The sequence below is a fragment of the Nerophis ophidion genome, linkage group LG23, assembly GCF_033978795.1.
Source record: "Nerophis ophidion isolate RoL-2023_Sa linkage group LG23, RoL_Noph_v1.0, whole genome shotgun sequence".
Taxonomy (NCBI): domain Eukaryota; kingdom Metazoa; phylum Chordata; class Actinopteri; order Syngnathiformes; family Syngnathidae; genus Nerophis; species Nerophis ophidion.
Window position 1 is genome coordinate 26,164,238 of NC_084633.1, and position 14,143 is coordinate 26,178,380.

General features: G+C 42.7%; 1 protein-coding gene across 4 annotated transcripts in view; it reads right to left on the minus strand.

The window, feature by feature from the left end:
- The window catches only part of LOC133541795 (serine/threonine-protein kinase N1-like), a 140,538-nt gene that overhangs the window by 21,137 nt on the left and 105,258 nt on the right, over positions 1-14,143 (minus strand). For 3 of the 4 annotated variants that reach the window (XM_061885388.1, XM_061885387.1, XM_061885385.1), the window contains exons 8-14: positions 11,769-11,878; positions 11,472-11,615; positions 9,921-9,996; positions 6,570-6,711; positions 6,416-6,491; positions 2,933-3,027; positions 952-1,024 (exon numbers count right to left, since the gene is read on the minus strand). In XM_061885388.1, the coding sequence (XP_061741372.1) occupies positions 952-1,024; positions 2,933-3,027; positions 6,416-6,491; positions 6,570-6,711; positions 9,921-9,996; positions 11,472-11,615; positions 11,769-11,878 (716 nt within the window). The remainder of the gene's footprint in view (positions 1-951; positions 1,025-2,932; positions 3,028-6,415; positions 6,492-6,569; positions 6,712-9,920; positions 9,997-11,471; positions 11,616-11,768; positions 11,879-14,143) is intronic. The other variant, XM_061885386.1, reaches the window with a different exon arrangement.

Consider the following 14,143-nt stretch of genomic DNA (forward strand, 5'->3'; position numbering starts at 1 on the left):
AATATACCTAAAGAAGCTAACCCATTAACATTAGCATGCTAACCGGTAGCATCCGTAAACAAACAAAATATTTGATGCTAAAGTGAATACCTGCAAAATTTGCAAAAAAAAAGCCATCATGCTAATATGAGCATGCTAATAATTGTGCCGCAGACCCCTGCGTTAACCCATGTCACAGAAATGATGGCATCAGTTGAGTAAAAATGCAGATTAATCATGCAATTGAAATAAAACCAAGGTCATTTATATATAATGTCAAGTGATAAAAAATATGAGCTAAAAAAAAGCTAGCATGCTAACAATACTATACTATTATCCTAACAATAGCATGTTTAGTGTTTGCAATAGTGAAATACCAAAATATATGACACTGAGGTGTACACCTGCTAGAATGCTAATGCTAGCATGTGTCAAGCAGGAAAAATATATTTCCACAATGTGTAACTAAAAAATGTGTCAAAAATGCTAGCTTGGTAACGTTAGCATATGTCAAGTACCGAAACATGACACTACCGATAAAATTTGCGAAAAAGCTAACCTACTCACATTAGCATGCTAACTCGTAGCGTTCATGAAAAAAATAAATTTCATGCTGAGGTGTATAAGTGGAAAATTTGAAAAAAAAAAGCTATCGTGCTAATATTAGCATGCTAACAATTGTACTACGGGCCTTTCAAAAATTAGCTACGAGCCGCAAAAGGCCACGGGGCCGGACTTTGGACACCCCTGCGTTAACTCATGTGACAAAAATGATGGCATCAGTCATGATTAATCATACAATTGAAATAAAACCAAGGTCATTTATATCAAGGTCAAATGTAACGTCTTTTTGGAACTGACAAAGAAGAATATCGGGCTACTAACTATGAGAAATATTCAGTAACGTCAGTCTCGTTCTAGAAGAAAACCGTACATAAAAAAAGTGTGTGGATCATCAAATAGAGTTCTTACCTTGCCAAAGTGCCCCCTGCCGAGCACTGCAATCAGCTTGAAGTCCTGCAGGCCAACAGGGCCTGCCCTCGGTCTGGGAGAGATGACACACAGGTTACTAAAACCGGCAGACTTTGATTCATCTCGGCAATCTGACTTTTCAAAAGTCACATTTTGATGATGACTAATCTGCCAGAAAGCAGATAAATGGAGGGAAATAAAAGACAAACAGACTTTATTAAACTTGTAGATTGTTATAGTAGCAATAAGTTAAGCTTTGTCAGTGTGTTACCTAGTTTCCCCCAGGGCAACAATGTTAATATATGTGTGATGAAAAGTGATTATATGCATGAATGTATGTATGTATGTATGTATATGTACAGTATGTGTATATGTATGTATATGTACAATATTTGTATATGTATGTCTGTACAGTGAATGTACAAACCCCGTTTCCATATGGGTTGGGAAATTGTGTTAGATGTAAATATAAACGGAATACAATAATCTGCAAATCCTTTTCAACCTATATTCAATTGAATGCACTACAAAGACGAGATATTTGATGTTCAAACTCATAAACTTTATTTTTTTTTGCAAATAATAAGTAGCTTAGAATTTCATGGCTGCAACAAGTGCCAAAGTAGTTGGGAAAGGGCATGTTCACCACTGTTACATCACCTTTTCTTTTAACAACACTCAATAAACGTTTGGAACTGAGGAAACTAATTGTTGAAGCTTTGAAAGAGGAATTCTTTCCCATTCTTGTTTTATGTAGAGCTTCAATCGTTCAACAGTCCGGGGTCTCCTCTGTCGTGTTTTACGCTTCATAATGCGCCACACATTTTCCATGGGAGACAGGTCTGGATTGCAGGCGGGCCAGGAATGTACCCGCACTCTTTTTTTACATAGCCACGCTGTTGTAACACGTGCTGAATGTGGCTTGGCATTGTCTTGCTGAAATAAGCAGGGGCGTCCATGAAAAAGACGGCGCTTAGATGGCAGCATATGTTGTTCCAAAACCTGTATGTACCTTTCAGCATTAATGGTGCCTTCACAGTTGTGTAAGTTACCCATGCCTTGGGCACTCATGCACCCCCATACCATCAAAGATGCTGGCTTTTGAACTTTGTGTCGATAACAGTCTGGATGGTTCGCTTCCCCTTTGGTCCGGATGACACGATGTCGAATATTTCCAAAAACAATTTGAAATGTGGACTCGTCAGACCACAGAACACTTTTCCACTTAGATGATCTCAGGCCCAGAGAAGCCGGTGGCGTTTCTGGATGTTGTTGATAAATGGCTTTCACTTTGCATAGTAGAGCTTTAACTTGCACTTACAGATGTAGCGACAAACTGTATTTAGTGACTGTGGTTTTCTGAAGTGTTCCTGAGCCCATGTGGTGATGTCCTTTAGAGATTGATGTCGTTTTTTGATACAGTGCCGTCCGAGGGATCGAAGGTCACGGTCATTCAATGTTGGTTTCCGGCCATTCCGCTTATGTGGAGTGATTTATCCAGATTCTCTGAACCTATTGATGTTATTATGGAGCGTAGATGTTGAAATCCCTAAGCATTTTTTTGGGAAGCTGTTTTTTTACCCAATCATGGCACTCACCTGTCCGTAAGAAATGTGGCAATAAATATCAGTATTTATTGCCACCTTTCCCAACTTCTTTGTCATGTGTTGCTGGCATCCAATGCTAAAGTTAATGATTATTTGCAAAAAAAACATCAAACATCAAATATGTTGTCTTTGTAGAATATTCAACTGTATATGGGTTGAAAATAAATTGCAAATCATTGTATTTCGTTTACATTGACATCTAACACAATTTCCCAACTCTTATGGAAACAGGGTTTGTACATGTATGTGTATATGTATGTTTGTATGTATGTATATGTACATGTATGTGTATATGTATGTTTGTATGATGTCGCACTGTTGGTTATTTTGCAAAAAAATGCCCTCAGAAAGTGTGTGCATGTGTGTTTTGGCACCTGCACAAAGAGTTCTGGGACTGTGATCGGGTTGCCCGGTTGGGAACAGGACCATCCGGCATGGATGTAGCAGGCTCAATAGCCGGCGTGTGCTGCTTTAGAACGCCGCAATGGGACAAAAGACGATAACAACAACAAAGAGGGAGAAGTCGAACATCAGCATGTCAGTGCTAGATAATTCTCATCCTTTATTAGTTCTCGAAAAAAAATCCCCTAATGCTGCGACCCCTCATGAACACGCCATCTGCCACACACGTTTCCATGCCAACTCTCCCTACCAAATCTGCTGCACACTACGGCTAGTACCACGCCTGACACCTGCGGTCACATCCTTCCCCAAGCCTTGACCCCCACCACCAACAATGTTGAGACCCCCCAAAATATAACATTTGGCACAATACCCGATGCACCAGCAAAATATGGGGATTTTTCATGCACTTTAGGGGCCACGAAAAGGCGGGCACTGATAATATCAAAAACAATAAGATAAAACTGAATTAAAGTCACATCTGACATCAGTTGTAGCAATTAGGATGAACATCAGAAATTGTGGAATGGAGATATTAACATTTCGTGTTTTGCGGCGACCAATCAGATCAAAGTTTGGCGCCATGCCACGCCCACATCCTGTCATTTGCAAAACATTTTTTTACAATTTATCATCAGCCATCAGTATTAGTATTTGTCTCTGATCACCTTAAGTGCAGAAATGACAGTTAGTTTGGTGATGGCGTGGGGCAGTTTTCGCCACTAGGCTCCACCCACTACGAGTAGGCAAGAACAGGTACTGACCAATCGGACACTTCAGGGTGTCATCAGCGTCATTTCCACCAAATTAGGATCCAGATCTGATTTTGTGTAGTGGAGTTACCATCGTTTCGTGTTTTGTGGCAAATCATCAGAGCAATATTTGGCGCCATGCCACGCCCACATCTTATGGCATAGGCAAAATTAATTTGCAATTTAACATCAACTCAATGTGTGGTATCTGTACAACCCTCTTTTTTAAGCTGAAAAATGGCTAAAAAAAGTTGCAATGTTTGGCAAAAAATGTGTTCGCAATTGATCATCAACTGAAGGTGTAGCATCTGTTATTTTAACCGCGATTCATTTGGCCAAAGTCCTTAGGAGAAGTTCATAAAAGTATTAACCTTTTTTTCCACTGAAAAACTGGCTAAAAACCATCAGAGAAAAGTTTGGTCTCCATCCCATTCCCACATCGTGTGGTTTGATCAAAATTAATCCGCAATTTTACATCAATTCAATGTGTAGTATCTGTCATTTAACCGCGACTCATTTGGCCAAAGTCCTTAGCAGAATATCTATAAGTACGACCATTTTTTTTAGCTGAAATAAAAATGGATAAAAACATTGCCTCAATGTTTGGCGCCATGGCACGCCCACATCTTATGGCGAAGGAAAAATGTGTTTATTTATTTATCATCGCTTATATGTGTGGTATCTGTCATTTTAATCACGACTCAATTGTCCAACGTCCTTAGGAGAAGTTCGTAAAAGTATGACCCCTTTTTTAGCTGAAAAATGTCTAAGAACAATTGTTGCACAGTTTGCATGTTAAGGGCCTCAATAAGGCCAAAATATGGGGACTCTACGTGCATGTTAAAGGCCTCAATAAGGCCAAAATATGGGGACTCTACGTGCATGTTAAAGGCCTCAATAGGGCCAAACAATGGGGACTGTATGTGGATGTTAAGGGCTTCAATAGGGCCAAAATCTGAGAACTCTTCATGCATGTTAAGGGTCTCTAAAAGGCCAAAATATGGGGACTCTTCATGCATGCTAAGGGTCTCTATAAGAACAAAATATGAGAACTCTTAGTGCATGTTAAGGGCCTCAATAAGGCCAAACAATGGGGACTCTTCATACATGTTAAGGGCCTCAATAAGGTCTAAATATGAGAACTCTACATGCATTTTAAGGGTCTCCATAAGGCCAAAATATGAAGACTTTTCATGCATGTTAAGGGCCTCAATAAGGCCAAAATATGGGGACTCTTCATACATGTTAAGGGTCTTAATAAAGCCAAAATATGAGAACTATTTGTGCATGTTAAGGATCTCAATAAGGCCAAAATATGGGGAATCTTCATACATGTTAAGGGTCTCAATAAGGCCAAAATATGAGAACTCTTTGTGCCTGTTAAGGATCTCAATAAGGCCAAAATATCAGGACTCTTCATGCATGTTAAGGGTCTCAATAAGGCCAAAATATGGGGACTCTTCGTACTTGCAAGAGTCTCAATAAGGCCAAAATATCAGGACTCTTTATACATGTTAAGGGCCTAAATAAGGCCTAAATATGAGAACTCTTCGTGCGTTTTAAGGGTCTCCAAAAGGCCAAAATATGAAGACTGTTCATGCATGTTAAGGGCCTCAATAAGGCAAAAATATGGGGACTCTTCATACATGTTAAGGGTCTCAATACGACCAAAATATGAGAACTCTGTGCATGTTAAGGGTCTCAAAAAGGCAGAATTATGAGAACTCTTTGTGCATGTTAAGGGTCTCAATAAGGCCAAACTATGGGGGCTCTTTGTACTTGGTAGGAGTCTCAATAAGGCCAAAATATGGGGACTCTTCATACATGTTAAGGGTCTCAATAAGGCCAAAATATGAGAACTATTTGTGCATGTTAAGGGTCTCAATAAGGCCAAAATACAGGGACTCTTCATGCATGTTAAGGGTCTCAATAAGGCCAAAATATGGGGACTCTTCATACATAGTAAGGGTCTCAATAAGGCCAAACTATGAGAACTATTTGTGCATGTTAAGGGTCTCAATAAAGCCAAAATATGAGAACTATTTGTGCCTGTTAAGGATCTCAATAAGGCCAAAATATCAGGACTCTTCGTACTTGTCAAGAGTCTCAATAAGGCCAAAATATGAGAACTCTTTCTGCATGTTAAGTGTTTCAATAAGGCCAAAATATGGAGACTCTTTGTGCATGTTAAGGGTCTCAATGGTGGACTGGTACTTTTTAGAGGCGGTATAACACCAAATAGCTACTACTAGCTACTAAAATTATTTTTCTTCATTTTTTGTTTGGTTGTTGTAAAATGAAAATATGGCTTTGTCTTTGCCAACATTGAAAGTCAATCGTTGTATGTATTTGTGAAAATACGTGGCAGATATTGTACGTAATTAACATATTTCTGCTCGTTTTCATTCATCATTGACCTCAATATTGTGTTGTTTTATTTGTAATTGTATTCCAGCACAGCACAGTTTGCAGAACGACGCGTCCATGTTTATCGCGTCACATTTATCGTTATTTTTAAAGCTAGAATCCGTCCATTTTCCTGCTTCTTTCTCCACACTGTTTCTGCTTGCAAGTGGTCTGTGTGTGTGTTGATGAAAAAACCTGATTTTTCAAAGCCAGAATACTACCTTTTTGAATTCATTAGTAACAGTACAACCCTAAAGTCCAATAGTGTCACTTCCTCTCCCAATAGTACTCACTTACCTCAGCGGTAGAGTGTCGAGGATCAGTTTTTAGCAAAGAATCAGCGTCCAGAGTCAGTTTCTCGACTGAGATTTCTCTGCACACACAAGGAGAAACAAGTAGGCTTGGATTGAGTTGAAGTTTGACAGTAAGTCCAATTTAAAGCATCATCTACCCTGTGCTGTGTGCCAGCATGTTGCTGGAGAAAGTCCGGGTGTATGAGGGTGGGCTGCTTCCACTCGGGATGGCGTTCCTCAGCAGGCGGACCCAGGTGCTGATGTCCACGTTCATCTGACGGGCACGCAGGAACGCTTTTCCTGAGATAAACAGTGTGAATAAGTATCGACAACTTATCGACAAAAAGTGCAATCCAGTGGAAAAGAGGGTAGCTTCCCTCCGCCTTCAGGTAGGGACGGGTCCTGACTGTTGTTTATACTTACGCACCAAACAGAGTACCCACCCATTTTGGATTCACCCGAGGGAGTACTGGAGAGTGATCCCTCAGGTGATTCCCTTGTTCTACCTGGAGAGGCGAGATTTGGAAAAATGGCCGCCTGGATCCAAACCCAAGTGCCGTTTTGTTATTGGACTTATGTGCTCCTCTCAGATTGTCCAAAACAAACACCGTGTTCAAACATAAGGGTGCCCATATGTGCACTTGGCACCAGAACACCCTAGGTTGCAGTTCCATGATCGACTTTGTATTTGTGTCACGGGATTTGCAGCCTCATGTTTTGGACACTCCGGTAAAGAGAGGGACGGAGTTTTCTACCGATCACCACGTGGTGGTGAGTTGGCTGCGATGGTGAGAGAGGATGTCCGACAGACCTGGAAAGCCCAAACGTATTGTAAGGGTCTGCTGTGAGGGTCTGCTGGGAACGTCTAGTAGAATCTCCTGTTAAGGAGAGTTTCAATTTCCACCTCCGAGGGATGTGCTGGACATTGAGGCCAAGTAGACCATGTTCTGTACCTCTACAGTATTGCCGAGGCGGCCGATTGGAGCTGTGGCCGCAGGTGTTTGTGTGCCTTTCGTGGCAGTAATCCTAGAACGCGCTGGTGTCCCACCGGTAAAGGATGCCGTCAAGCTGATGAAAGAGTCCTGTTGGGTCTTTTTGGCTCACAGGACCATGGAGGCAGCGGACAAGTACCGGCAGGTCAAGCGGTGTGCGGCTTCAGCGGTCGCGGAGGCAAACACTCAGACATTGGAGGAGCTCGAGGAAGACATGGGAAACGACTTCCGGACGGCTTTGAAGCGATTCTGGACCACCATCTGCCACCTTAGGAAGGAGAAGCTGTACACTGTCAACACCGTTTATGGTGAGGATGGTGTTCTGCTGACTTCGACAGTGGATGTTGTGGATCAGTGGAGTGAATACTTCAAAGACCTCCTCAATCCCACCAAAACATCTTCCTATGAGGAAGCAGTGTCTGGCGAATCTGTGGTGGGCTCGCCTATTTCTGGGGATGAGGTTGCCAAGGTAGTTAAAAAGCTCCTCGGTGGCGAAGGCCTCAGGAGTGGATGGGATCCGCACGGAGTTCCTTAAGGCTCTGGATGCTGTGGGGCTGTCTTGGTTGACAAGACTCTGCAGCATCGCGTGGACATCGGGGGCGGTACCTCTAAATTGGCAGACCGGGGTGGTGGTTCCTCGCCGGGGACGGCGTGGCGAAGTTGGGAGAGTGGACGTGCCAGCAATCTGAGGGTTACTGGTTCAATCCCCACCTTCTACCATCCTTGTCACGTCCGTTGTGTCCTTGAGCAAGACACTTCACCTTTGCTCCTGATGAGTCCTGTTTAGCGCCTTGCAAGGCAGCTCCTGCCATCAGTGTGTGAATGTGTGTGTGAATGGGTGACTGTGGAAATTATGTCAAAGCGCTTAGGGCTCCTTAAAAAGTGGTAAAAAAGCGCTACACAAGTACAACCATTTACCATTTATTTTTTATTTAAGAAGGAGAACTGGAGGGTGTGTTCCAACTATCGTGGGATCACACTCCTCAGCCATCCCGGTAAGGTCTATTCAGGTGTTCGGGAGGGGAAGCTACGCCGGATAGTCAAACCTCGGATTCAGAAGGAACAGTGTGGTTTTCGTCCTGGCCGTGGAACTGTGGACCAGCTTTATACTCTCGGCAGGGTCCTTGAGGGTGCATGGGAGTTTGCCCAACGAGTCTACATTGTGCTTTATGGACTTGAAGAAGGCATTTGACCGTGTCCCCCTGGAAGTCCCGTGGGGAGTGCTCAGAGTGTATGGGGTATCGCACTGTCTGATTGTGGCGGTCCGCTCCCTGTATGATCAGTGGCAGAGCTTGGTCTGCATTGCCGGTAGTAGTCGGACCCGTTTCCAGTGAGTGTTGGACTCCGCCAAGGCTGCCGTTTGTCACCGATTCTGTTCATAACTTTTATGGACAGAATTTCTAGGCTCAGTCAAGGGGTTGAGGAGATCCGGTTTGGTGGCAGCAGGATTAGGTCTCTGCCTTTTGCAGATGATGTGGTCCTGATGGCGTCAACTGGCCAGGATATTCAGCTCTCACTGGAACGGTTTGCAGCAGAGTGTGAAGCGACTGGGATGAGAATTAGCACCTCAAAGTCCGAGTCCATGGTCCTCGCCCAGAAATGGGTGGAGTGCCATCTGCGGGAAGAGACCTTGTCCCATGTGGAGGAGTTCAAGTACCTTGGAGGGAGAGTGGATCGTGAGATCGACAGGTGTGGCGTCTTCAGTAATGCGGACGCTGTATCGATCCGTTGTGGTGCAGAAGGAGCTGAGCCTGAAGGCAAAGCTCTCAATTTACTGGTTGATCTACGTTTCCATCCTCACCTATGGTCATGAGCTTTGGGTTATGACAAGATCACAGGTACAAGCTGCCGAAAAGAATTTCTTCCGCCGGGTGGCGGGGCTCTCCCTAAAAGAGAAGCTCAAAGTAAAACCGCTGCTCCTCCACATCGAGAAGAGCCAGATGAGGTGGTTCGGGCAACTGGTCAGGATGACACCCGAACGCTTCCCTCAGGAGGTATTTAGGGCACGTCCGACCGGTAGGAGTCCACGGGGAAGACTATGTCTCCCGGCTGGCCTAGGAACGCCTCGGGATCCCCCTGCAGGAGCTGGACGAAGTGGCTGGGGAGAGGGAACTCTGGGCTTCTCTACTTAGGCTGTTGCCACCGTTATCTGACCTCTGATAAGTGTAAGAAGATGGATAGATGGATGGATGAATTTGGATGAATACCTTTTGTTTTTACTTGAGTTATATTATTGTGAAGTATAATTACTCTAAAGTTAAAGTTAAAGTTAAAGTACCAATGATTGTCTCACACACACACTAGATGTGGTGAAATTTGTCCTCTGCATTTCACCCTTGATGCTGAGTACCAAGCAGGGAGGTAGTGACTCTTTGGTATGAGTCGGCCGGGTTTTGAATTCACAACCTACCGATCTCAGTGCGGACACTCTAACCACTAGGCCACTGAGTAGGTCAAGGTAAAGCGACTCCACCCACCTCTGATGGTAACACCAAGATTCGGTCCTAGGCAGCCTACCTTGTTGTTTAGAGAAGACATTCTTCTGTCTCTGAAGTTTTCGTCCTCTCTCTATTACCGGGTTAAAAAAAGTGACCTGAAATAAAAGCGACATGTTAAAAACTGCAACGTAAGGTAACTGTCGACAAATAAAATCCCTTGCACATATAACTATATTGCTTGTTATTTTTATATTGTATATATATATATATATATATATATATATATATATATACATATATATATATATATATATATATATATATATAGTTTTATGAGCCTACATTCCTGGGATTATTACAATATATATTTCCGAATTGGTTCAACCGCCACCCCCCCGAATCTATTTAAAATCAATTTTTTCGTCATGTCACCTGCCCGACCCGCGGTTTATCCACGGACTCCGTGCATTTATATATGTATACTAGAGATGCACGGAGTCCGTGGATAAACCGCGGGTCGGGCAGGTGACATGACGAAAAAATTGATTTTAAATAGATTCGGGCGGGTGGCGGTTGAACCAATTCGGAAATATATATTGTAATAATCCCAGGGATGTAGGCTCATAAAACTTCTTCGTTTGTCTTGTCTTTATTGCACAAGATGTAATACAACCACACAACAGCTCTCATGTCTCTAACGCTTTTCACGGGACAACTCGACCTCTCACTTCCTGTCGAGAACGTCACTTCCCTATCTCTCCCGGAAGTCCCACCCCCCAGCCAAAGACATTGGCCAACACCCCGTAGCCAGCCGCTACATTATACAAAGTTATATGTTATGTTGAAGAGGTTCATTTAGCCTACTGACGTGTATTTATAAATGGTTGATGTATACAGGCTAGTAGGTAAAGTGTTGTACCTGACAACACTTGATGGTACAATCCATATAACACGTGACAGACAACATCACGCTAACATCACGTGACACCTCTGATGAAGGCTGCAGAAGCAAGGTAGCCCAAACTTGTCAGGTACAACACTTTACCTTACTAGTCTATAGAAATCAACCATTTGTAAATAGTTAAATGTTGTTACCCACGTACGAAAAACGAGCAGCACTCTTTGAAACAGTATGTGGGCATACTTTTATTTTTAAGTGTCTCGTTTGGTCTGTCGACGGATGTAAGGAAGCTACTTCCGGGTATGGCCAACGAGGTATTTGTCATTATTTGGTATTTTACTTGGTAAAATGTTTGATCCACATGCTGTGCAAGTTATTTTTTTCACGTTTGTAACGTGCTTTATTTATCACAGTTTTCACGGTGAATTTGAAGGGAAAGGAAGCCTTTAAATAAATCATTTCAAGAAAGCCATTGTGTCTGTGCTATTTGGAGGGAGTTACACTTTCTAACCTCACTAATGCCTTGCATCGTCTATATCAGATATATGACAACGGGCGGGTGGCGGGCGGGTGTGGCTTTGATGAAATGTTGGTTTGGGTGGATTGCGGGTGGATGACGACTTATGTGATGCTGTTGCGGATGATATAATTGCATATCCGCGCATCTCTAATATACACATATAAGTACGGTCTTTCAATGTCATGTTGCCGTGGACTGTGTGTTGCTACCTCAGCCAGCATCAGCCCCTGTGGTTCCAAGTCCAGTTTGACTCGGTGTCTTTGGTTGTCCAAGAACTCCTCCAGTTTCAGGTACTTCAGAGCACACAGGGAGCGGTAATCTCTCCAGTACACGGCAATCTCCATCTCCCGGGACTAATCCAAAAGAAAACAACGGGACGTTAACATAAGTTACCGCCTTGACCGGACTGAAGCCGATTTAAAGGTGAACGTGTGCAGATTTAAAGAATGTCACACAATTATTAAAAAAGGTGAAGCCACATTTGGAGCACACAATCCATCACTCACCCTCTCCAGCTCCACAGTGAAGGTCTGGTCCCAGGCCTGCTCTCCGACTGTTCTCCAAGCGGTCTGACCCACCACTGTGTTCTCCAGCTTCAGCACCACGCTCACGTCCGCTGTGATTTACACAGAAGCACAATAGAAACACAACGCTAAATTATCTGAAAAGATGTGCACAAATGTGTTCAATGTGATTCGGTGGAAAAACCTAATGGTGTCATTAACAAATGTGGCTAGACTCTCAAGTATGTGTGTCAAAAGTGCGACTTGGGAGCGATCTGTGGTTTGCAGCTCCATTTTTATTGATGATTAAAAAAACATGAAATAAACATTTAATTCCTATAACCAGACCTGTGTGTTAATTTCTGTAAAATAAACAAGATAACTAAAACAATAAACCTATTATTTAACATATCAGCATATCTGCATGGTTAGGTTAGACCAGGGGTGCCCACACAGGCGAGCTACTTTTCAATTGACCAAGTCAAGGGGATCAACCTCATTCATAAATATATTTTATATTTATTTACTTATGAAAGAGACTTTTCTGTTAACAAGTTAAAGGTGTTTAATGATAATAAAAGCATGTTTAACACCAATCTTTCATGAAGACAAGAATATAAGTTGGTGTATTATCTGATTCTGATGACTTGCATTGATTAGAATCAGACAGTGGTGATGATAACGTCCACATTTTCAAATGGAGGAGAAATAATTTCCTCCCTTCTGTCCAATATCACATGAAAGTGGTTGCTTTTTGCCATCTTATTTGTCCAGCTTCCATACTCCTTTTTATACACTTTACAAGAAATACATTGGCGGTTGGGGTGTAACGGTACACAACAATTTCGGTTTGATACGTACCTCGGTTTGGGGGTCACAGTTCGGTTAATTTTCGGTACAGTAAGAAAACTACACAATATACATTTTTTGGGTGATTTATTTACCAAATTTGTAAACAATGGTATAACATACATAAACACACAGGGTCCATTGCCAGGGATAATGTGGTCAACATGTATAAAATAAAAACTAAATAAGATAAGGCTCAGAATGGTTTCCTAACAAAACCTTTCTACATATAAAGTGCTTTTTTTGATTTAATGATTGAGACTTTTATTAGCCTGGCTAACTTGGCAGTGAGAGGATATATGGGCTCATTGTTTTTCCACCATAGAAGTGGGTCAAAATCTAGATTTTAATGCAATATGGATGGACTTAAATCTGCTGCTATAAAAACATTTGTTATTGCTTTGCCCTGCCTGACTCGCCGAGGAGAGGCTGCTTGAATGCGGTGGTGACGCTTCAAAAAGGGTTAGCATGTGTTATGAGAGTAGCGTATGTGTGTGTGTGGCCCTTTAATGTGTGACAGCATGTGATGTCAGTGTGTGTGTGGGCGAGCGAGGTGAGGGAGTTTAGCTCGAGTGTGGGAGTGGCTGGTGTTTTGTTGGATTGGCTGTGTGCAAGACCTCAATAAAGCCACGATTTGCTACTAATCGACAGACTCTTCATTTACCCCGGAGTCCGGAGCTGTGGAGACCCACTGCCGGGTAGAGTGAAGGGTGTTGCCCCCAAGAATACATCAGCCCTGGAGGAGTGTCTCCCCTGCGCTCCTCGACTATGGTCTGGGAGCCGGAAGCAGGAAAGGTGCAACACATGTTTGACATGTTGTCAGAAGAAAGCTGCTGAACAATATCAGCAAACCTCCGTCCTCCATTGTTGTATCGCACAGCCAAAGTGTTCTCAAACGGGAGATCTTAACAAGTCAAGAGGGTCTTCCAGCTCTGGTTTTTACATGTTGTCCTCACCCGGTCGCTGCTAGCATGTATACACGTTCGGTACACCTCCGAACCAAACCGAAACTCCCGTACCAAAACGGTTCAATACAAATACACGTACCATTACACCCCTAATTGCCGGCATTAGATTGTGTGCACTAGCTTTCTGAGCCCATATTTTTCAGTCAGTCTTTAGAGTTTTGACGGCACGAGAGTTGAAATAAAAAGTGTTTCTCGCCTTCCTGTCGGTCATTTTTTCATAATAATGAGCTCGCAGCAGCCAGCGTCATTTCACAAGACCCTCGGGTGCTGTGAATGTCAATCAAGTGACAAAAGTGACGTCTTGATGAAGATTGATGATCGCTAATTTTTAGGTTTATTTTTTTCAATGCCTGGCTCGCGATCGACTGACACACCCTCCGCCATCGACCGGTACCTTATTTATTAATGTTTTTTATTAGTTATTTTAGGGAGACCCAACTAGTTTGTGGTCTGAGGAAGATCAACATGACACCAACTTCAGGAGTTAAATTTTTTTTCCAATCTTCTGTTAGTTGCAATAATCGTTGTAAAATGTTTTTTTTTCTGTTCAAATCAAGATTG